Here is a 25,192-nt window from a genome sequence, read left to right as displayed (position 1 = left end):
AGTCAGAGTTGGAGAGATCCTGTGGGAAATGCCTTACAGGGATAATTGTACCAGTTTTATACGGTATGGGACATTCTAACTTTCTAGCTTCCAACCTCCTTTTCCCCTCTGCTTTGATAACGGAAGGTGTCCAAGGAAAACAACTTATTACAGCACAGTTGATTTTGTGAAGTGTCCCTGCTACTTGTTCTCAAAAATCAGTTCATCTCTCTCTTCTTCCAGTTTGCCTGCCCTGACTTGCTAATTCTTTTCTATGTTTGTGCTACACTTGTACTTGATATTTTTATTATGTGTATTAAACATACTGTATTTTCCATTGCTGCTCTGTACCACAACTTAGTGGTATAAAACAACAGGTTTATTATCTTATTATAGTACTGTAGGTTAGAAGTCTGGTATGGAGCTCACTGGGCTAAAATCAGAGCTGCATTCCTTTCTGGAGACTCTAGGGGAGAATTTGTTCTGTGTCCTTTCCAACTTCTAGAGGCTGACCACATACCTTGGCTCATATCCCTTTCCTCTGTCATCAAAGGTGGCAGCATAGCATCTCTGACCCTGCTTTTGTCCCTCTCTTCCTTACATCTATTTCTCCGACCCTCTCATCTGTTTCCCTCCTACTTTTAAGGAGCCTTAAGATTACATCGGACCCACCCAGGTAATCCAGGATGATTTCCCTATCTTAAAGTCATCTGATTAGCAACCTTAATTCCCTTTTGCCTTGTAACCTGACTTACTTAATAGTTTCCAGGGATGGGAGGGGGTGGATTATTCTACCTACCACATATATGTTGTAGTTGATAACAGTTACTCATCTTTGTATTCCTGGCACTGTAGTGCCTGAAACAGTGTATACGTATATGCACTCACATTACATGGAGATTGTTTATTTATTAAATTTTCTTTTTCTTTCCCCTTCTTCCACCCACACACACCTTTTTTTAGTGACAGGTCAGTCTTATGAGAATATGGTAACTGAGATCATGTCAATGGGCTACGAACGAGAGCAAGTAATTGCAGCCCTGAGAGCCAGTTTCAACAACCCTGACAGAGCAGTGGAGTATCTTTTAATGGTGAGAAACATTTTGCTTTCTTTGTTCTAGTTGTTTAAGAACAAAATCTCAAAGAAACAGAGATTTTAAAGGGCTAGTAACAATTCAGAAGATAATAATGATGTATGCTAGATAATTTATATAACGCTTTTATTTTTCTTAGTATGTTAACATTTTGTGTTAACAAAATGTAACCTCTTCTAAAAGATTTTGATAGGATTTTCAATTAGAAAACAACGTGGCTAAATGGGTTGTAAAATTTGCTATCCACTTGGAGTAGTACCCTCAAAGGATGACAGCTGTGTGTTAGAGGGGTAGGGGTGGGGCAGATTTTAAATCTAATTGAATCCAACATTTTAGTAGCTTTTTTGCCTGCCAAGCATAATCCTGGATGTGCTATTTAGAGCAAAAGTTTCAAGTTGGAAGCCCAAGCCAAATTTTGTACTATGTGTAAATTTCTTAATTAGTTGCCAGCTTTTAAAAACTGGGAGATTTCACTTAAAAGTTCAGATAATCTGGTTTATCTGGACAACTCAGATCCCAGATTTAGGAAAAGTTTTAGGTTGTAGACTCTTTAATTCACTGTCTTCCTGTCCATTCCCTATTACCTGACAGCATCATGCATTTAATTTAATGTATGATATTATGACTGGTTCTGTTGGCATTTGAATTGTTAGCTTATTTATAGTCAGTAGCAGTCGAGGGAATTTTGAATAAATTATTGGGTTTTGTTTTCTACTAATGAAGGTTTTTGAGAAATAGATTGTTGTGGGCATGGACTGAAACCTGTGATATTTTATGACAATGAATGTCTGTTTTACAAATGTGACATGGGTCAAAAGCAAAGTGTAGAAGTTTGCAATAACATTGGATTAACTTTTTAGTCTTAACATTTTATTCTATAATTCTTTGGTGTGTTGGAATATTATCAAAAGTCTCAATTACCTTAAATATCATCTCAGATCCTAACTCTTTGGGGAATACCATCTACAAGTTTAATCCATTCCTTTGTTTCCAGTTGTACTTCTGTTAGAAACTCCTTTTGAGAGCGTAGTTTCAGGAGAGGCCCTGTCATGAGCAGATAACTGTGCTTCTCTACCACCAGTCATTTGCCTACTTATTTGCATGAGAGTCACAAAACCTTTTCTTAGCATATCATTTGAATTATTTTTCCCATTGTCCTCTTGAGAGTCTTTAAAATGCTGGCAGTTCATTTAATTATCATTTTGTTTGAAATTGAGGAATCATACTGGATTGATAGTTACTGTGGATCTGTTTGTGGTTGCCGCTCATTCCTCCCCTCCCCCAAAAAATACATATTATGTTAAAATATTGCCTTTCCTTTCATAGAATGGCTCTAATTTATACCTGATTTGGAATTCTGCATAAATTTAATGATATCAAATATTTTGATCTAATAGATTTGAAATTTTGAGGTATAAAAAAATGGATCACTCTTCACAGTTGCTGCTATTTAGCATCAAATACAAATGAATAGATGAGAGATAAGTTCATGAAACAGTTTAAAGTTTTATATATTTACTGTTTGTTTCATAGACTGGAAAAAAGGGGCTACCTTTAACTGTTACTAGTTTTTGACACTTCTGTGTAAGTGAGGGTGAGTGTATGGGAAAGGAGAAATAATGATCTAATAAAGGGCTAAATACTATGAGAATTTGAGGTAGATCTGTAGCAATGGTGATTAACTTTTTAGTTTAACAAATTTGTTTGAGAATTTGATGGAGGCTTTTGGATCCTCGGTCTATATAGTTTGTTAGCACTTGATAGCTCCTCATCTAAGGGTTTGAATTGGTGGATTGTGAAAAACATTTGTTTGCAATGCCTACAATAAACTTCTAATATAGGCAGCCATTATCCTGCTGTTTATTACCGTTCATTCTTCATATGTTTATGATTTTGGCTTCTGATATACTGGGAAATGGAAGCAATTACTATTACCATCTCATATTCAAATACAATATTTTCTCCTTTATTCTCCTTCCAAAATCTATGAAGATTTCATAAAGACTTTAATAAGTTATATATGAGAAGTCTTATAAATCGTTTATCAAAATAGGGGTGTTCCAAAAATCTTAGTGCAGTTTTAAGTTATAATAACTTCAGAAGATAAATGCCACAAACTTAGAAAAAGCATTACCTAAATACTTAATTATTTAAGATTCTTTTATACCTATTTACTTTTTTTTTTGGCTGCGCCATGCAGCTTGTGGGATCTTAGTTCCCTGACCAGGGATTGAACCCATGCCTTTGGCAGTGAAAGTGTGGAGTCCTAACCACTGAACCGCTAGGGAATTCCCTTTATTTTTTGTAATTTTTGAATAATCAATTTTAAGTTTTTGTATGTGATACATTTCTGGATGACGCTTTCGCAGAACCATGGATCAGTAGAGGACATCCTCCTCACTTGGCCGCTGTCATCACCTGCTCTGTCTCCATTAGACTCTTTTTCCAGTGATCACTTCACAACTGCCATGTGTGCATCAAAATCTCTTTGGATGATCTTAAGGCTAGGGTTAAAAATACAATCCTTTCTGTCACTGAGCTGGTGAAAGTTTCTGTGAGGTTCAAAAATCAATTAGAGTGATATATAACATAAAAGCCAGATATGTCTAATTTTAATAAGATTTGTGTTGATACTTTGAAAATTTAAATAATTAGCCTTATAATGTTAGACACCATTACTTCTATGTAAGTTTAGGGTCTTGCCCAATACTTTGGTGTTAGATGTTAACATGTGTTGCTGGATAAACATTCCATGATTTATTTTTTTAATTGCAAAATTATTTACTTCATATCCTAGATGTACACTGTCTAGTAGGGTAGCTGTTGAGTACTATCAAGTACAAGTAGCTATTTAAATGTAAGAAAATTAAAAGTAAGTTAAAATTTTAAGTGTCTTAGTACCATTAGCCACATTTCAAGTTCTCAGTAGCTACTTGGGGCTAATGGGTATTTTATTGGACAGCATAGATATAGAGCTGTTCCGTCATCATGGAAAGTTCTGTTGGACAATGCTACTGTATATTATAGCAGTATGGGTTTATCTATACCACATTGAGGCCATTTCTAATCTGATTTGAATATGTGAAGATTTCAGATATGTCTTGATCCTTTACATTTAATTGAAGCAGACATCTGTTTGATGCTTTTAGAAATTAGACAAGGATATTAAATAGATTCATAAGTCTCTTACTCTGTGTAATATTTAACTAACTTTGAATGATGAGCTATGTTAAAGCTTGGAAATTGTGTTATAGGGAATTCCCGGAGATAGAGAAAGTCAGGCTGTGGTTGACCCCCCTCCAGCAGCGAGTACTGGGGCTCCTCAGTCTTCAGTGGCTGCAGCAGCAGCAACTACGACAGCAACGACTACGACAACAAGTTCTGGAGGTAAAGTGGAATCTTTCAATGGGGAGGAAATGGTCCTGAATCTTTAGTAAAAAATAATTTAATCTAAAATGCTTTTGAGATGAGGTTCATTCCCAGAGCATCTCAGTAACTCTTAAATTCTCTATTCAGTGTTAGAGAAGGGCCCAAAAGAAATTATAAAAGATATTCTCATTTATATTAAACATCATTACTACAGTTTTGGTAAAGGGCATATTCTGTTTAGCTTATTCTAAGGAAGAGATGCTTTCCAGTTTGCATTTAGTGTTATATTCTGAAGCCGTTTGGAACGGTTTGCTCACCTTGTCTCTTTCTCTCCCAGTAAATGTCTTCAAAGCCAGTAGGATCTTAATGGTTATTATAGAACCAAGGAAATAAAACCTGGGAGGTTTAATATCTTGAATCTAGAGGTGAAAGCAGAGCTTGAATTCAGGTGTCTTTACAGCACCCACTCTTCCATTGGCAAAGGTTTGACTAGAAAGCAAAGCCTGGAGCCCGTGGTAGTCCTAGGAATTATTTAATGCTCTCTTTCATTATTTCTTTGTAAAATTGATAAAGTAATTCAAACTGTTACTTTTATTTTATTTTATTATTTTATTTTATTTTATTATTTTATTTTATTTTTTTGGCGGTACGCGGGCCTCTCCCTGTTGTGGCCTCCCGCTATTGTGGCCTCTCGTGTTGCGGAGCACAGGCTCCGGACGCGCAGGCCCAGCGGCCATGGCCCACAGGCCCACGGGCCCAGCCGCTCCGCGGCATGCGGGATCCCCCCAGACCGGGGCACGAACCCGTGTCCCCTGCATCGGCAGGCGGACCCTCAATCACTGCGCCACCAGGGAAGCCCCCAAACTGTTACTTTTGAAGAGACCATTCTTTTATGTATTTCCTAGCTCTAATTGTGGCAGTCATCTCTGGTTGACAGAAATCCCTAAGCACTTTGTGTGCAGTCTCCCGGAGGATAGGCTCTCATTTCCTGAGATTCAGCATGGAAATAGAAGAGGAGGCCACAGCTTTGGTTCAGATTTGGGGTGCTGTCCCATTCAGTGGCAGTTATTGGGTAACTTAGTTTCTGAGTCTTGTTTTCTTCTTCTGTAAAACTGGTGTTACACAAAGAAGAATAAATAACCATATGATGTGGCCTTTTTTTTTTTTCCTTGGCGGTACGCAGGCCTCTCACTGCTGTGGCCTCTCCCATTGCGGAGCACAGGTTCCGGACGCGCAGGCCCAGTGGCCATGGCCCCCGGGCCCAGCCACTCCGCAGCATGCGGGATCTCCCGGGACCAGGGCACGAACCCGCGTCCCCTGCATCGGCAGGTGGACTCTCAACCACGGCGCCACCAGGGGAGCCCGATGTGGCCATTTTTAATTTGAATGATTGTCTTGAATAATTTAGATGACAGTGTACATCTAAAAAATTCTCATTACTCTTAGTAACCTCAAAAGCATAATTCTTTTGAATGCAATTAAAAGTAGGTAAGTTTTTTGCGTTTCTTAATCCTGGTATATATTTTTCTTAGGAACTTTTGAGCATCAAGAACAACTTTTAATACTTTTTATTTTGATAGAGTGCACGAAGGGCACAAGTTCTCCGTGTTACTTGATAATATTGAGTGCCCAGGGCAATTGTAGGAAAACTTTGTTTTTTTAGTGTTCTGTACTCTCTACCTTAGCTAATAGGAATAATTTCTGCAGTATGAGACTTGCGAGCTGGTGCAGTTTGAAGATGTTTTCATTATTTACTTCATTTTATATACATCTGAGAATTCAAATCATATTTTTTCTTGACAGTGTTTGCTGTCTAGATTATGTTTGTATATGTAATTGCTATTTTTGTTTAAAAATGTTCATGTGTATTTTAGGACACCCTCTTGAATTTTTACGGAATCAGCCTCAGTTTCAACAGATGAGACAAATTATTCAACAGAATCCTTCCCTGCTTCCAGCATTGCTACAACAGATAGGTCGAGAAAATCCTCAGTTACTGCAGGTGACTATTTAATCAGTTAATTTCCAAAAATGGGTTTAGAGTATATCACATTTTGTAGAAGCACCCCTTCTCCTTCACCAAGTCTATAAACTGTTCTTCTAAGCTGCACTTAGTAGAACATGCTATAGATAGATGTACTGATAAAACGAGAATTGGGTGTGGGGATTGGGTTAGATATTTGTTTGGGAAACACTTTATTAAAGAATCTGAGAAACTCTAGCAAAAAGAAATGTTTAACTGTCTAGGTCTCTCTTTCCCAAGCTTATTACTAGTGGCGCACTACCTCATAGAAAACATACCTGTGGGCTTATTTTATTTTATTTTTATTTATTTATTTTTTTTGTGGTACGCGGGCCTCTCACTGTTGCGGCGTCTCCCGTTGCGGAGCACAGGCTCAGCGGCCATGGTTCATGGGCCTAGCCACTCCGCGGCATGTGGGATCTTCCCAGACTGGGGCACGAACCCGTGTTCCATGCATTGGCAGGCGGACTCTCAACTACTGAGCCACCAGGGAAGCCCTGTGGGCTTATTTTAATGCTCAGGTCATGAAATATTTGAGTTTTGTATAGCAGCAGTCCCCAACCTTTTTGACACCAGGGACTGGTTTCGTGGAAGACAATTTTTCCATGGACCAGGGTCGGGGGATGATGGTTTCGGGATGATTCAAGCACATTACATTTATTGTGCACTTTATTTCTCATATTATTACATTGTAATATATAATGAAATAATTCTACAACTCATCATAATGCAGAATCAGTGGGAGCCCTGAGCTTGTTTTCACTTGCCACTCACTGATAGGGTTTTGATATGAGTCTGCAAGCAGTTGATTTATTATGGTCTCTGTGCAGTCAAACCTCTCTGCTAATGATAATCTGTATTTGCAGCCGCTCCCCAGCGCTAGCATCACCACCTCAGCTCCACCTCAGATCATCAGGCATTAGATTCTCATAAGGAGCACGCAGTTCATAGTAGGGTTTGCGCTCCTATGAGAATCGAATGCCTCTGCTGATCTGACAGGCGGAGCTCAGGCGCTAATGGGGGGCAATGGGGAGCGGCTGTAAATACAGTTAAAGCTTGGCTCGCTTGCCCGCCACCCGCTCGCTCGCTCACCTCCTGCTGTGCAGCCCAGTTCCCAACAGGCCACAGACCAGTACCGGTCCATGGCCCGGGGATCACGGACCCCTGTTATAGCATTCTACTGCCTACTAGTGTGGAGAATAAAATATATATATATATATATATATATATATAACTTCTATTTTTTCTTATACATCAAGTAGTTTTTTAACAATGACGGGGGTGGTGGGAGTGTTTATGAAAGAGAATTTGGATTCTTTTAATTCTTCACTGTTTACCTCAGAAATACGAAGTTTCTTTAATGTACAAGAAATCATATCCTTCCAAAGACTGAATAATCCAGAATCATTCTAAAATAATGCAGTTGCAAAGTTATAACTTTCTCTCTTATTTGTATTAGAATTCTTATTTTCCTGAAGATACTTTATATCAATGTCTTGTTTTTCTCTGTCCTTCAAATCACTGCAGCAAATTAGCCAACATCAGGAGCATTTTATTCAGATGTTAAATGAACCAGTTCAAGAAGCTGGTGGTCAAGGAGGAGGCAGTGGAGGTGGCAGTGGAGGAATTGCAGAAGCTGGAAGTGGTCATATGAACTACATTCAAGTAACGCCTCAGGAAAAAGAAGCTATAGAAAGGGTGAGTTTCAGTAAAACTTAGAAATTCAGTTCCTAGTCACACTAGCCACATTGCAGGTGCTCAGTAGTCACATGGGATTAGTGGCTCCTGTACTGGATAGCCCAGATATAGAGTATTTCCATCACAGTAGATAGCTCTTACTGGACAGAGCCAAATAGAGCATTACTAACCTAGGGACTGCAGTGGAGAGTCTCTTCTCAGCCCTGCTCTCTATTGTGTTCTTTGTGAAGCCAAGGGACTAGCACTGAATACCAGTCTAGCATGAAATAGTTATCAGTATATCAAGAAACTAAAATTTTCATTCATGTTTTAGAAAAATGATCTTAAAGTATATACCCAATTCAAGATTATCCATTTTTAATTTATATTTAAAATTTTATTTCACTGTTGTCTCTAAAATGTAAATAGATATGTATATGAATATTTTCATAAAATACATGTGTAGTAAACATCAGAACCTGGTATCCTGATTCTCTTTTCATCCTATGTCTGCCCATACATGTGTCACTGCAGTAACCTAGTTTTTATGATACTGTGACTAGTCATTCATTTTTCTCTAGGCCCCATTGTTAACATTTGTAAATAGGAAATCATAGTACTTGCCCTGTCTTATCCTACAAAGTGTTTTGAGATGGAAATCAGAGAAAGTGCATTTTAACTTAATACTTAGAAAATCATTGGAACTATAATTAGTCTTTGTTTATGACAAACGTATCAAGTGTTCAGGTTTGTAACTATGTATTTCAAAAAAGATACTTTATATATTGCAGTGTTATTTTTTCCCCCTCAAATAAATAGAAGTGAAAATAGACAATTGCCTCACTTGTTCTAGAGCAACTTTTCTTTGAGGTTACAGTTATCAAATCTTGATTTCTGTGTTGGAGAAATTTTTTCTTTTGTTGCTTGTGCTTTTGGTGTCATAGAAGAGAACATTGCCTAACCCAAGGTCAGAAGATTTAAGCCTCTATTTTGTCCAAAGAGTTTTATAACTTTATTACATTTATGTAATGTAAAATGCCTGTAATCCATTTCGAGTTGCTTTTTGTTTACGGTGTGAGGTGTAGGAGCCTAGCTTCATTTCCTTTGCCTGTGTATATCCAGTTGCCCCAGCACCATTTATTGAAAATACTGTTCTTTCCCCATTAAATTGTCTTGGCATCCTTGTTGAAAATATGTTGACCATAAATGTGAGGGTTTATTTCTGGGCTTTCAGTTCTGTTCTGATCTATATGTTTATCCTTATGCCAGTCCTTCATTGTCTTGATTGCTCTGGCTTTGTAAGTTTTGAAATCTGGAAGTGTGAGAGCTCCATATTTGTTCTTCTTTCCCAAGATTGTTTCGGCTCTGTGGTTCCCTTGCAATTTCATATCAATTTTAGGATTAGCTTGTCTAATTTCTGCAAAAAGAAAACTGGCTAGAATTTTGATAGATACTGTGTTTTTTTCTGTAGATCAATTTGGGGAGTATTGCCATGTTGGCAATATTAAGTCTTTACCAAGCCGTGAACACAGAATGGGATGTCTTTCCATATTGAATTTCCATAATTTCTTTCAGAAATTTCTTTAGTCTTCAGTTTGCTAAATTTATTTCTAAGTATTTTTATTCTTTATGATGCTGTTATAAAGAGAGTTGTTTTTCTTAATTTCATTTTTGGATTGTTCATTGCTAGTTATATAGAAATACAATTTAATTTTGTGTATCTTGCAACCTTTCTGAACTCATTTATTCTGATAATTTGTGTGTGTGTTCCTAAGGATTTCTATATGTAAGATATCATTTGCAGGTAGACGTAGTTTTACTTCTTTTTCAATCTGGATGTCCTTTATTATTAATATATACATATTTTATATATATATATATATATATATATATTTGCTTAATTGTTCTATCTAGAGCCACCTCTGTATAGTTGAATAGCAGTGGTGAGAGCCAACATCTTTTATCTTGTTCCAGATCTTAGAGGAAAATAAAACATTTAGTCTTTCACCATTAAGTTTGATGTTAGCTGTGCGTTTCATTAGATTCCTTTTATCAGGTTGAAGAAGTTCTATTCCTAGTGTGTTGGATGTTTTTATCACAAAGGGTGTGGGATTTTGTCAAATTGTGTGTTGATTGAGATGGTTGTGTGGTTGTGTCCCTTTTTCTGTTAATATGCCTTATTACGCTGATTGATTTTTTTGTATGTTGGCCTAACCTTGCATTCCTGGGGTGTTGCTGGAATTGGCCTGCTAGTATTTTGTTGAGGATTTCTGCATCTGTATTCATAAGGAATATTGGTCTGTAGTTTTCTTGTGATGTCTTTGTCTGGTTTTGGTATCAGAGTAATATTGGCCTTACAGAATGAGTTCCCTCCTCGTCTGTTGTTTGGAAGAGTTTATGAAGAATTGGTGTTAATTTTTCTTTAAACGGCTGGTAGAATTCACCAGTGTAGTTATCTGGGCCTGGCTTTTGGGGAAGTTTTGTGACTACTAATTCAATCTCTTTGTTTGTCATAGGGCTATTCAGATTTTTCCTTTTTTTCTTGAGTCAATTGGGGTGGTTTTTATCTTTCTAGGAATTTGTCTATTTCATATATGTTACCTAGTTTGTTGGCATACAACAACTTAGTTCTCAGTATTCCCTGATAGTAGTTTTTATTTCTATAAAAAGTGGTAATGTTCCAACATTTATTTTTGATTTTAGTCATTTGAATCCTCAGATTTCTTTTTTTTTCCCTGTCAGTTTAGGTAAAGGTTTGTCAGTGTTGTTGATTTAAAGAAAAAAAGTGAGAATTTTTGGTTTTGTTGATTCTGTGTTTTTTCTAGTGTCTATTTTATCTCCTGCTTGCCTTGGATTTAGTTTTCTCTTTTTTTTCCTAGTTTCTTAAGGTTGAAGCTTAGATTATTGATTTTATATCTGTCTTAATACATAGGCATACCTCTTTTTATTGTACTTTGTTGCATTTTGCAGTTAATTGCATTTTTTATAAATTGAAGGTTTGTGGCAACCCTGTCCTGTCAGATGATGGTTAGCATCTTTCGGCAATGAAGCATTTTTTAATTAAAGTATGTACATTGTTTTTTTTAGACATGATGCTGCTGCACACTTAATAGACTACAGTATAGTGTAAACGTAACTTTCATATGCATTGGGAAACCAAAAATTCGTGTGACCCGCTTCATTGCGATATTCGCTTTATAGCAGTGGTCTGTAACCGAACCTGCAGTATCTCTGAGGTATGCCTGTAGATATTTATAGCTAGAAGGTTTCCTCCAAGCACTGCTATAGCAGCATCCCATAAGTTTTAGTGTGTTGTGGTTTTATTTTCATTCATCTCAAACTATTTTCTATTTTCTTCTGTCATTTTTTTCTTTGATCTGTAGGTTATTTAGGATTGTATCAGTTTCCACATTTATGAATTTTCCAAATTTCCTTCTATTGTTGATTTCTAAGTTCATTCCATCGTGGTCAGATAACATAATTTGTATAATTTTAATCCTTTTAAATGTATTGGGGCTTGTTTTATGGTTTAACATGGTCTTTATGGAGAATGTTCTGTGTATTCTTGAGAAGGATGTATAATTTGCTGTTGTTAAGTGTTCTCTAAATGTCTGTTAGGTCTGGTTGGTTTATAGTATTTTTCAAGTCTTCTATATCCTTGTCAGTCTTCTGCCTTCTCGTATGCATTATAGAACATGGGGATATTAAAGTCTCCAACTATTGTTGAATTGGTTATTTCTCCCTTCAAGTCTGTCAGTTTTTGATTCATGTATTTGGGGGCTCTGTTGTTCTCTATGTTTATAATGAAGTCTTTCTGATTGTTTTATCATCATAAAATGTCCTTTGTTTTAGTACCAATTTTAATCTTAAAGTCTGTTTTGTCTGATATTAATATAGCCACTTCAGCTCTCTTTTTGTAACTGTTTGCATGGTGTATATCTTTTTCCATCCTTTTACTTTCAGCATATTTGTGTCTTTGAATCTAAAGTGTGTGTCTTGTAGAAGCAATATAGTTGGATCGTGCCCTATCTACCTTTTACTTCAGCTAGCCCAGCTTTAATCTGGACAAGACCTAGGTAACAAAATCATTTTTGAGTTTCTTCTCCTTTCATGGATGAATATAATCATGCTGAATCGGGACTTTTGCCCAGTTTTTAGAAGTCATTTCTTGATATAGTCTAATGCAAGACGATTGAGACAGTTGAGGAAGGGGGTTCATAAATAACATTTGGCTGACATAATAACATTTGGCTGTACCTAGGGAATTAGACAGTTGACCTGAGTGTTTAAAGGCTTTTAATAGCAGCAATTACTGAGTTACAAGTGATTTTTAATAGACTAGGAAGACAAAAATTAAATGGGTCGTATCACCATTTAAAATGCTATAAAAATTAAGCAAATAAAAATCAAACACCATATGTCTTGATTTCAAAAATATATCATGTAATATTACTAATAATTGACCACTCATTTTTGTAGTATGAAGTGTTTCATAAGGCAAGGAGGTTGAGTAATATATGACCCTAATGAAAGATGTGGCTCTCTTTACAAATAATTAGCAACCTCTGGTTGCTCTCATCCATAGCTTCACCACTTATGTACTAAAAGCCATTTGATTTACAGATTTCTGTAAAGTCATTTATTTTTAAACCACCACAGAAGCTAATTTCTAGTGTTAATGCCAATGAGTGTTATCAAAGTATCTGTTAGCCTAATAGCTTTAACTAGGAACAAAGAATTTGTAGGTGGTTACAGGAAAGGGCCTGGGTTCTGTCTACCCCCTTGAATTGGACAATGACTCCATATTCAGATAGGGGTGAATTCATGTAAAATTCTCAAGCTTCTTTGTGTCCTTTATAGTATGTTTTCAAGTGATGATCTGTCAGTAGTGCTACGCTGGACTCCATAATATGTTTTCTTTCTTTTCTTCCAGTTAAAGGCATTAGGATTTCCTGAAGGACTTGTGATACAAGCATATTTTGCTTGTGAGAAGAATGAGAACTTGGCTGCCAATTTTCTTCTACAGCAAAACTTTGATGAAGATTGAAAGGGACTTTTTTTTATCTCACACTTCACACCAGTGCATTACACTAACTTTGTTCACTGGATTGTCTGGGATGACTTGGGCTCATATCCACAATACTTGGTATAAGGTAGTAGATTCTTGGGGGTGGGGAGGGGGGTCTAGGATACAGGGCAGGGATAAATACCGTGCATGTCTGCTTCAATTAGCAGATGCCGCAGATCCACACAGCGTGTAAAATATTATACAACCAAAAGTCAGCTTTTGCAGGTCTTTATTTCCTCTATAAAACAGTAGGTAACTTTTCCTAGGTTTCACTCTTTTTAGTGTACTAGATCCAGAAATTTAGTGTAATGCCCTGCTTTATATTTCTTTGACTTAACAGTGGTTTCAGAAAGAATCTTTGCTACCTAGAATCTACAGTCCCTGTTTTATGGCAACACTGGATAATGGCTTTGTGAAATTAAAAAAAAAAAAAAAAATTGGAGCAACTGTAAACAGAAATGCCAAATTATTGATGGTTATTGTTGCTGCTTCAAATAAGTATAAAATTAATGTGTAAGAAAGCCCATTCTTTCATGATAAATACTTGGGGTTGAGGGGGGAGAGGGGGGAATCTTTTCTTAAAATGAAAATAATTACTGCTATTTTAAATTTCTTGATCATTGAATGTGAGACCCTTCTAACATGATTTGAGAAGCTGTACAAGTATAGGCAGAGTTATTTTCCTGTTTACATTTTTTGGGTTTGTTTTGGGGGGGAAATTGGTAGGTGTCTAATTACTGTTTACTTCATTGTTATATTGCAGTAAAAAGTTTTAAAACCACAGTTGCATGTTTGCTTTTGATGTATCCCGTTGTGGAATTAGCACTTTGGGGCCAATGGAGAAATGCAGCATTCACTATCCCTGTCTTCCCCTTCCCTCAGCAGAAATGTGTTTGTCAGCAAGTCATGAATTCCAACTGCTGCCTTTTTTAAAACCCACAAAATGCTGATTCAGTTCAAAATTAATGCAAATGTCTCAAAACTGGGTTTCTGATCTTTGTAAATGTTTTTCCTTATTAGATAAGAATGTATGACCATTAAAGTCATTTAGGATTATTTGCTTTCGAAAAGAGAAGGTGGACAGAACTATAATCTAGCATCCTTTATTGCATTGGACAGACTGGAGAAATCTTTTGGAAGGGCTGGGAGATGCGGCTGGAAAAGTACTTTGGAAAATATACAATCAAGATATCTCATGGCATATTAAAAGAAAAATCTTAATAGCAGTGTTGGCTTTTATTTGGATTTTTTTCATCTCAGCTTTTTTCTTTGGAATCTCCTTCATTGTCATTGTTATTTGATCATAAAGAGGGAGCAGGTGTCTACTTGTTCAGTTTTTCAAATCTGTTTTCCTGAATATAAAAAAAACTGTTTAAAGAAATGTTTTTTTTCTACTATCTGATACTGAGTGAAGAAGATGAATTTGCACAGATTTCTTCCTGCATAATCTCTAAATAATACTTAGCACAGTTTGGTGACAACTTTTAAGCTTTTACGTCATGCACTCATGAACTATCTCATGAAAATAAACCATGATTTCTCCCCATGGTGTCATCATGTAGTTTAATCTTCACGTGTTTATTCCATAAACAAAACAGGACCTTTGGATTTTGTATTACCTGTATGTTTTATAATGGATTATGCAGAAATGTCTCAGAATAAAATGAGGATTTCTAAATATGTTCATCTTTCAAAGCAGAACAATGAGTTGGGAAGAGGGCTGGCAGTTCTGGTGGGAAAATGGGATACTTTATTTTAACGATATTTTATCTGCCACTAATTGCTTAGAGCATAGTGAAAGCTGGAAAAGGGAAAAAACAACCAGCAGCAGCCTCTCTTTTCTCTGGAAAGTGACAGCAGAAGGTGATCGATCACATGGAGCTTTTGTCCTTGGACAACAAAACTACAAATAGTGGGATTAATAATTACCAGAAGACAGTTCAAGCCAAGTTTTGACCATTCTTTACAGTACTTTGTTTATCTGCTTAAAGAATCACCCATGACGCTATGAAAGAAATAGGCTTTTTGTGACCTTTTGCTGTTATCTTTTAATTTACAAACAATTTTGGTTAATCTAAGTGTCTACATGACTTTGGAATTTTGCATTTGAGGTATTCTGTCATCTGTTCCCTGAAATATATTTATTGTTGAGTTGCTTTGTGGAAAATGAGGAAGCTTAGGTTTATATTTGTTCAATTCTTATTGCCATCCCCTAGTCAAATATGTCTTTACATTGTTTAAAAATACTGAAGTGTTCCACCATACAATTTTTTCTTGTACTAGATGGCTAGGATTCTAGAGAATTAATTATAAAATATTTTCAATATATCCAACATGGCATTTCTCATTTTTTAAATGATTTTACCATATCGAATCTTAGATTGGAAATTGATGGTGCCTCTATCACTTATCCTTCTGTTTTCTTCACTAATTGGTGAACATAGTGTGTAGGAGGCCAGGCACTAGGTCGATTTTATTGGGTCTCCTGTTTGTGTTCTCAGCTGAAATATCAACACAGAGATGGGATACTTGATAGAATGTAATCAAAGTTCATGAGAGCTTTTAGAGATTTCAGTGAGTTCCCCCTTTTCCATACTTCTTTTCTTGTATCAGCCAGCCGAAGATAGCTACAAAATATTAAACCCAAAGTAAGCAGTTTCGGGGAGTCTTTCGTGACCACGTCTGTGTTCTGGTGAGGTCCCTAGCTGTGCATCTCAGGTACAATGTGTCCTTCCAATTGACGGCCCAGTGTCCATTTTGTTCCACTTTGTTCTAAGCCAGGGGCTGGCAAACTGCAGCCCCATGAGCCAAATCTGGCTCACCGTCTGTTGTATGAGCCATGAGCTAAGAATGGCCTTTACATTTTTTAATGTTTTTTGTTTTTGTGTTTGTTTTTACAAAAAGGATTTTATGACATGTGAAGATTGATTCAAATTCCAGTGTCCATAAATAGTTTTATTGAAACGCAGGCATGCTCATTTATTTACATATTGTCTATAAGCAGCTACCTTTGTGCTAAAGAGGTTTGCTGTTGCATAGTTGCAACAAAGACTATGGCCAGCAAAACCTAAATAATTATTATCTGGCCCTTTACAGAAAAAGTTTGCCACCCCGTTTTAAATTGCAACCAAGGGGCTTCCCTGGTGGCGCAGTGGTTGAGAGTCCGCCTCCTGATGCAGGGGACATGGGTTCGTGCCCCGGTCCGGGAAGATCCCACATGCCGCGGAGCGGCTGGGCCTGTGAGCCATGGCCGCTGAGCCTGCGCGTCCGGAGCCTGTGCTCCGCAATGGGAGAGGCCACAGCAGTGAGAGGCCTGCGTACCGCAAAAAAAAAAAAAAAAAAAATTGCAACCAGGTCCATCATGTGTTAAATTATGATGTTTTCCCCCCTCTATTTGGCATTCTTGGCCTCTTGAGGTCTTAGCTTCAGTTTGCTTTGCTTGTGACCCTCGTGGGTTCTTTCCAGAGGGGTGGTATCACCCCCATATATTCGTTATCAAAGGGAGGAGCGCATCGTGTGCCTGGTGTGCTTGTTTGGCATGTATGCGGTGTCTAAAATTATTCTTTGCTGTTCCTATGCTATGTCTTTCTCTTTAGCAAGATAACTAAATTCAGCACTAAGCGCTGTCAGAAGCACCTGGCATAGTGATGAATCAACCAGAACAGAAAAGTCAAATGAATGCATCTGGGAATCCCTGCGCCCTGGGATCAGAGCTGGGGCAATTCGAACAAGGATCTTAACCACAGCTGGAAGAGAGTAGCTGGAACCTTGGAGGGAGGGATATAGCAGTTGGACCTGTTGGGTGACAGACTAGTTTCCAGAACTGTGTGTGGATAGTTTGGGGATGGGAGGAGCAGTGACAAGGAGGCAGGAGAAGGCTTGGACTTGGTAGGCAAGAGATACAGCGCTGTGCACTAAAGGTTGGGGAACCACAGGGACGCTGCTAGTGACAAATCGGTTATAAAAGGCCTTCCCTATCATGATATAGTTGACGGAAAGTGGCCCCACAAGCAGGGTTTGCACTGTGGAGAGGCGAGGAGGACCAAAGAAACGTCAGCGATGACAGATTGCTTCACGTGTGGTGCTGTGGATTCCAAAGTGAATGGAAACACGGTCTCTGCCATTGAGCTTGATATACTATCTTAGAGACCGTTTGAATAGTAATGGATCCTTCAACAGGTGCAGCATAACTTGTCTTCTAGGAGCACAGATTCGAAATCTTCATCCCAGACTTCTGCCTCTTGTCTCACTCAAAACGTATTTCCCATTCTTACTGATCCTCTCTTCTCACCTGGCTCAGAATGAGTTATAGATGTTTGTAGATAGTATTCCTCTCCAGACCGTGAGGTGGTCTTCAGGGTGCCTGGGGAAGCTGGCCTCCAAGCCTCGCCCCGAGCAGCCTCACCCTTTTTCTCCAATGTTTTGTTTAACTATTAGGTTTTCTGTGATGAAAATGTTGGGCACCTTTATCCTACACGTGTACTAGCTGTAGATGGGCTTCCGGTCCATGGCCTTCCACACTTCAAACATGTGTCTGCCAGGATTGGTTACTGCTTGTTGAATTGCCACCTTAAGGCTCAAAGGATATTTGATGCAGATCCTGAGTTTTGTTATTGACAACTTCCATCTATAACAAAGTCCAAAATTGTAAATCATAGAAGCCAACTGGGTTTTATTTGCCAACAATAGCAGATTAGAAGAACATGTGATAAATTATCTCAAAATTGGTTAAAAATAGATGAGAATGAATGGGACTGGTAGGGCTATGCCTGAGAACAGCTTGAGGTTAGAATTATTATTATTATTATTTTTGGTTGGGTGATTTTATGATCCCTGGAGTTGATTTTTTTTTTTTTTCTTGCAACTTTTTAGCATTTTAGTCTATTTTTTGGTGGGGGCATTTTGTGGGGGTTTTTTTTGTTTCATTTTCAGATGTCTTTTTTTGTCAGTAAGGCCTGCTTCTGCTTGTTTGACATCATTTAAACTACTTTTTATATTATCTCCACTTGTAAGGAAATTACGAAGGAGAGAAATCTTTTCACTAATTTATTGTTACTTTCATTGTAAAATATTTTTGTATCCTTACACAATTTCAGGCTTCCAGAAAAGTTTTGGGAACAGCACAAAAAGCTCCCAATTACCCCCACCCCATACTTCCCCAAACCCATTTAAGTTTTGCAGTTGTCCTAGTAATGTCCTTCATCGCAGAAGACTTCAATCCAGAATAATACACTGCATTTAGTTAGTCTCCTTCAATCTGTACTCTTTCTCAGTCCTTCCTTGATCTTTATGAGCTTAACTCTTTTTTTTTTAAGATTACAGGGCCCTTGTTTTATACCACGTCCCTCAATTTATGTTTGGTGTTTCCTCATGACTAGACTCAAGTCATGCATTTTTATAACTCATTATATTGATGCTCAAATGTCCCATTGTTCTGGTTCTCAAAGGTAACTTCTGTGTTTGGCGTGTCTTTATCTCTTTTGACTACTTCCTTATTTTCTGGCACAGTAATATATTTCAGGCTCTTGTACTTTCTGTGCACCAGCCCTGGAATTCACCATTTCTCCAACGAGCTCTGTTCCCTTTCAAGTAGAAACCAAAACTTTGTTCTAGGTGTGTTCATTGCTACTGGAGTCTCACTGCTCCCAAGCATTTCAGTAAATGCATAGAAAATAAATACACAAACATCACATCTGTATTCCTGCGTCTACATATGGGTACTGAACACCTCAGTTCACACTGGCACCTTTTTTTCCTAACAAGTTGTCATCTCCCTTTATTTTATTGAAGTATAGTTGATTTACAATGTTGTGTTTCTGGTGTACAGCAAAGTGACTCAGTTATATATATATGTGTAATATATTTTATATATATATTTTTTGTATTTTTTTCCATTCTACTATTTCTTTTCCAAACTACTGTATATAATAGCATCTCTAGGTCCATCCATGTTGCTGCAAATAGCATTATTTCATTCTTTTTTATGGCTGAGTAATACTCCATTGTATACATGGTACCACATCTTTATCCATTCTTTCTGTTGATGGACATTTAGGTTGCTTCCATGTTTTGCTATTGTAGATAGGGCTGCTATGAACATTGGGGTGCATATATCTTTTTAAAAATTTTTATTTATTTATTTACTTTTGGTTCTGTTGGGTCTTTGTTTCTGTGCGAGGGCTTTCTCTAGTTGCGGCGAGCGGGGGCCACTCTTCATTGCAGTGCGCGGGTCTCTCACTATCGTGGCCTCTCTTGTTGTGGAGCACAGGCTCCAGACGTGCAGGCTCAGTAGTTGTGGCTCACGGGCCCAGTTGCTCCGTGGCATGTGGGATCCTCCCAGACCAGGGCTCAAACCCATGTCCCCTCCATTGGCAGGCAGACTCTCAACCACTGTGCCACCAGGAAAGCCCCAATGTATCTTTTTGAATTAGAGTTTTCTCCAGATATATGCCCAGAAGTGGGATTGCTGGATCATACGGCAACTCTGTTTTTAGTTTTTTAAGGAACCTCCATACAGTTTTCCATAGTGGCTGCACCAATTTACTTTCCCACCAGCAGTGTAGGAAGGTTCCCTTTTTTCCACACCCCCTCCAGCATTTATTATTTGTAGACTTGATGATGGCCATTCTGACCAGTCACACTGGTACCTTTAATTCTAGTCCAGCACCACAAGGTTCATTCTAGCTTCTCCCTTTCATTATTTATAAGTCCTTTCTTGCACAGTGAGAGACTTAGCTCCCATTATGCTCAATGTGTTTACTTATTTGTCATCTCCCCTGCGTGTAACCCATCTTCGTAGGCACTCAGCTGCCTAAGTGTGTTTCAGGTGCTAGTGGTGGTCAGGGAGACTGCAGGAGGAGCAGACTAACGGACAGGAGTGCAGCCCACGTGCTACACTAGTCACGCTTCCCCTGCAAGGATTGCGCTCTGTGGTGTCTTTGTCTTGGCACATGCTACCACCCTGATTCATGCATTCAGCAACTAATGAGCAATTGCCTAAAGCCAGGCAGGCACTTGGTTTGGAATTGTTCCTACCGCTTTTATCTTGCTGGTTCCTCTGTTCAAAACCATACAAGACCCCTCTTTCAGGAAGCTTGCCCACGACCCCCTTTGCCCTCCAATTTGGGCCAGAGACCTCTTTTTCTCTATTCCCTCAGCCACTTGTACGTACATATCTATCATAAAAGTGAAAACCCTGAATTGAAAGTGTCTATTTGTGTCTCCCATTAAACTGTACAGTGAATGAGAGAACACCTGACAAGCTCTTTAAAGGCAATGTGCCTTTAATCTCTGTGCCCCCAGAACAAGTGAAGGGTGGAAATGCCTTGTCAGTTCTGGATGGATAAACAGGCAATGAACAAATAGTTGGGACAACCTCTGTCATCTTTACTAGGGCTCCAGGCTCTCCTTACCCTGTCTGCCATCCCTTCAGTTCTAAAAGCCGACTAAGAAGCTGAGGGACAATGAACAGAGTCCCAAAGCCTGCTCTGTTTTTCTTTCCTCAGCCCAGGGACCTTGGCACCAGATTCTGAAGACCTGACACATAATACAGTGAGCTGGCTGGTTGCAGGGACAGCGGGATTCTGTTGAGAAATTCCAAATGGGCCTACATCTGAGACTTAAATGGAGAGCAGAGCAACAGCTGCAGTCCCAAGAATCCCATGCTGGGGCCAGGTCAGAGGGTCTTGGGGGTCAGGGTTTGGACTTAGGCCTGGATTTCTGTCTTCACACCCCATGCCAGCTGTGTGACTTCGGCCATGTGTCCCGATTTCCTCATCTGTAAAGCAGAGCCCGCCTTACAGCTTGCTAGTAGGGGTCAAATTAGAGAATGGATTGGTGAACATCTCTCCCAAGGCCAAGGCTTTAATGTGGCTGCAGACTGCCTGTCCTGAAGGCTGGGAGAAGTTCTCTGCCTTTCTGCAATGATGAGGCTTGGCCCCTAAAGGACTGAGAGAGTGACTGAGTTCTTTTCAATGATGCTGAGTGCGCCTCTTTGATCTCTGGGTGCCTTGGTCCTCCCTCCTTCACTGTTGGCCCCTCACATTCCCAAGGGGCTGGGGGGCTTCCCCCTCAGCGGGGGCAGCGCAGCACAAACATTGGCATTTCAGGCACAGAAAGCTTTAATGTTTACGAACTTTCTGAGCAATGCTGAATTTTCTCCTGTCCATTTCTAGGCCAAGGAATTAGCAGCTACATCTCATCTCTGGATCAAATTTGGCAGAGAACCCAGCAAAAATGCCTGGCGGAATGCCCACTGCCCCTTTCACCCACCCCTAGGGACTCTCAGTGTTCCCTTTTGATTTCCTCTGACAGTCTCCGAGGTGCCAGAGGCACAGGAACTCAGACTGGGAAGGGCCTATGGGTGCCACCCAGTGACCAAGCACAGGGCCTCTTTCATGCCTCATCTCCAGCCTCCACTTGGACACTTCTAGTGATGTGGCCCTCACTACTGCCAGCTCTGACTTCCTACACTCTAGGGATTGTCAAGCTCCCCTCTCCCCTCTGCCTGTCCGGACAGGCCATCCTCAGGGCCTAATTCATTTCTGGGGGTCACCCTGAGCCAGTGTGCCAACCTCTCAGGTCTTTTAGAAGAGTGATTGTGTCTCCCTGACCGCCTCCCCACCTCTGGCCAAGTCTTCTCCATGCTGAAAAAAATCCCTCACTTGGAGTGAGTTACACAGAGTGCTTTGCCCATCCTGATGAACACAATACTTGAGGGGGGGTCTGAGCAGTGCAAAGTATTGGGTTGGCCAAAAAGTTCGTTCAGTTTTAAGTAAATAAAAGACATTTTTCATTTTCACGAAGAACTTTACTGAACAACGTATTCACTAACCAAACGAACTTTTTGGCCAACCCAATACTAGAGGAGCTCTCACCTCCCTTGTTCTGTGCATGGTGTCTCCATGAATGCACCCTGAATTTGAGCTTGCTGGTTTGACAGCCACATTACACTGTGGCCTTGGACTGAGCAGCTGTGCGAATAGTACCAAAGTTTTCAAGGTGCCCGTGCATTTGGAGTTCACGTCTGACCCATGTTACAGAAGCAAAAACAGCCTATCCCAGACTTACATGTATCTCTTAGCTACTGAACCAAAGCTGTTTTCACAAAGTCCTCTTTTGGCCCAGGAGGAGGGAGCTAACCTTCAGAAGTCCAAATGTCTCACCCTGTGCTGCATGCTTTACTTATACTAGCATTATTGCCATTTTACAGATGGGTTAACTGAGGTCAGTCAGGCCAAAGCTACACAGTTACTTAGTGGCAGAGCCAGGAGGCAAACCTGTGTCGCCCTAGGTGACACAGCCTTGCTTTCACCCCTGCCTCTTCATATCCCCTGAATTAAGTCTTTTTCCTTCCTGTGATTTTTTTAAAAGCCCCTCCTTGCTGTTCTGACAGCTATTTGCTCCTCTGATGATTTGCCTGGCAGTTCTTAAAATGTGACTTGAAGACCACTTGCAGGAGGGGTCTATGAGATGAGCCATTTTCATAATAACACTGACTCTGCTTGCTGTTTTCACTCCCAGTCTCTCATAGGTGTATAGTGGAGTTTCCCAGAGGCTGCATGGCATGTGATATCACAACAGATGGAATGAAGGAGCACATGTGGAAATCCAGCTGTCGTCTATGAAGCCAGATAACAGAGATTTGCAAAAATCAAATACAACACCATTCCTGTCATTAATTCCTTTAACAATAATTATTTTTCATAAAGATTAAAAAACACTTCAACATACACTGTTTGTTTCAAATGAATTAACTTTTAAAATTTCTCAATTTCTAATCAAGTAAATATTGATAGAGGCAACCCACACGAACAAAACCTCTTGGGTTGCTCAATTTTTAAGAGGGAGAAGAGGTCCTAAAACTGGAAAGTTTGAGAACTGATGGTTTTTCCACTTTAGACTTGTTAAATGACCCCAAAAACACTACTTGGGATGGTCACTGGGTTGCTGGTGAAAGGTTTCCTCCTGTCTGCTGCAGATATGGTTGGGAAATTGATACCTGGAGCTCGTTTGGTACCCCTCTGCCATAATGCCCTCCATTCCTGCTTTCAGGGTAATGAACTCCGAACTCCTCTCTTTGGCTTTCAGCGCCCTTTACAGGCTTGCTTCAGCGTATGCCTTCAGCCCGTCCCCCTCCCTCTCCACCCCATACCACACGACTCCATGACCCAGGCCTTTCCACAGCTGTACACACTTACACGTGCTGGTCACTCTGCCTAGAAATTCTCCCATGTTCCTCTCTCCTCATCTGAACTCCTACTCCACCTTTAAAACCCACTTCAGCGTTACATGCACTGGGAAGGCTTTCCTACCCAGGAGCCAGTAGAGGACTGCTCACTTGTTCTACTGTCTGAACATGTAGTGCACTGACTGCATATCTGACCATAATTGTTTATGTGCACATTTGTTTTATGGACACGTCAAAGCCAAAAACAAAACTTGCCATATCAATCAGCAGCAGTAGGAGCTCGGCACTCACAGCTAACAAGGGAACTGGAAGGAACTGTGCTTTGAAGCCCTGGCTACAGGTTTGGGGTGGAAGGGAGGCTGGTCTGGCCCTGGAGAGGGAAAGTAAAATGCAAAGCCCAACTGAGTGATGGGGAAATGCCAGGACCTGACGGAACAGGTTGGGAAGGGGAATGGAAATAATGGAAAATGCTCTCCACCATACCCTGATACGCCCCCTTGTGGTGAGGGAGAGCCAGCAGTGTTTTAGGTGGGAGCACAGGATGGGGAAGAAATGGGCCCATAAGGGGGAACCAGCACCTCTGCAACGTGGAAGAGTTGAAGGCACCTGTGGGGAATCTGGCTCAGGGGAGAAGGGGGAAAATGCTGGTCTAGAAAAGCCAGCCCACACTGGCCCTCTGTTGCCCAGAGGAACGCTGGGGTGCTCTGTGTGGGGGGAAAGGAAGGAAGGGAACTAAACCTACAGGACCGTGGGCACTAAGCCATATCTACATTGACTCATTTAATCCTGCCATGCAGATGAGAAGCTGAAGCTCAGAGAGGGTGACATAACTAGAACATAGCCCAGGGAGGATGGGGACCTGTCTCCAAGCCACCCCCATGTCCCCCTTTATGCCGATTTTCTGTCTGTACGAGCATGCGAGCTGGGGAGACAGTGGGATTTTCTTCATCTGACATGTTCTTGTACCTTTGCCCTCCTACGGCACACCCGGAGGGAGCAGCTCAGGGAAAGCTCTTGGGATTTGGAGTCAGATGCGGTTTTTTTCTCCTTCATATTTATATTACTGTACATGAAGCAGGGTTGGGGTGGAGAAGACCCTCCCTTTAGGAGAATCAGCCTATTCTCCTTCAAAACCCATCCACACAGAGACTTGTCCAAGGGGCTGTGAGGGAGATATCCCAGGCTGACACCACCGGGAGCTCCCTGCTCCCTGCTGTCTGGTCTTGACCCGTCCATGTGCCACTCTCCAGCTGGAGCGATGGGCCTCCCTTAACCATGTGGATTCTTCAGCCAGAGGCCCCTGCAGCCATCAGTATTTACTGAGCACCTACTGTATGCCAGGCACAAGGAGGAGGCTGAACAGACCACTTGCCTCTAAAGCTACACTTTAATGTTTTACATTTGAGGCTTCTGTATATTGTTCTGTTATAGGAAAAAATAGGGTCATTGGCTAATAAGAAACACACAAAAAAACCCAAAAGTCTGTACCCTATTGCTTCCTTGGGGAACCACTGTAGGTTTTGTTTTTTCTTGCTGGGGGTGGGGGGGGGGTAGTGTCATTTGTTTATTTTGATTTTAGCAGAGGAGACAGATGTGGTCAGATCTATTTTCAAAGAAATGAAGACAATTCTATGGCTTCTCAGCCCTTCCTCACAGCCACAGTACAGGAAGCAGGAAGCCCACTGCCCACTAAAGTGGAGGCTGTTCCTCTGGGTCCTGAGCTCGGGACTGGTCCTCTTGGCCCTGCTGGGTGCTCCCAAGGGAAGACAACAGTGGCAGATAATGTGGCTTCT

The 25,192-nt window shown here is 40.0% G+C and overlaps 1 protein-coding gene across 2 annotated transcripts in view; it reads left to right on the top strand.

Annotated features, from left to right (window-relative positions):
• RAD23B (RAD23 homolog B, nucleotide excision repair protein) overlaps positions 1-14,436 on the top strand; it is a 44,125-nt gene extending 29,689 nt beyond the window's left edge. For both annotated transcript variants that reach the window (XM_067743743.1, XM_067743744.1), the window contains 5 exons: positions 943-1,070; positions 4,328-4,460; positions 6,317-6,444; positions 7,993-8,163; positions 13,076-14,436. In XM_067743743.1, coding sequence (XP_067599844.1) covers positions 943-1,070; positions 4,328-4,460; positions 6,317-6,444; positions 7,993-8,163; positions 13,076-13,189 — 674 coding nt within the window. In that variant the 3' untranslated portion in view covers positions 13,190-14,436. The remainder of the gene's footprint in view (positions 1-942; positions 1,071-4,327; positions 4,461-6,316; positions 6,445-7,992; positions 8,164-13,075) is intronic.
• Positions 14,437-25,192: the final 10,756 nt, after the last annotated feature.

Source organism: Pseudorca crassidens, chromosome 7, assembly GCF_039906515.1.
Source record: "Pseudorca crassidens isolate mPseCra1 chromosome 7, mPseCra1.hap1, whole genome shotgun sequence".
In the NCBI taxonomy this organism is placed as follows: domain Eukaryota; kingdom Metazoa; phylum Chordata; class Mammalia; order Artiodactyla; family Delphinidae; genus Pseudorca; species Pseudorca crassidens.
The sequence above is the reverse complement of the archived record's forward strand: the minus strand, read 5'-3'. Positions and strand labels throughout refer to the sequence as shown.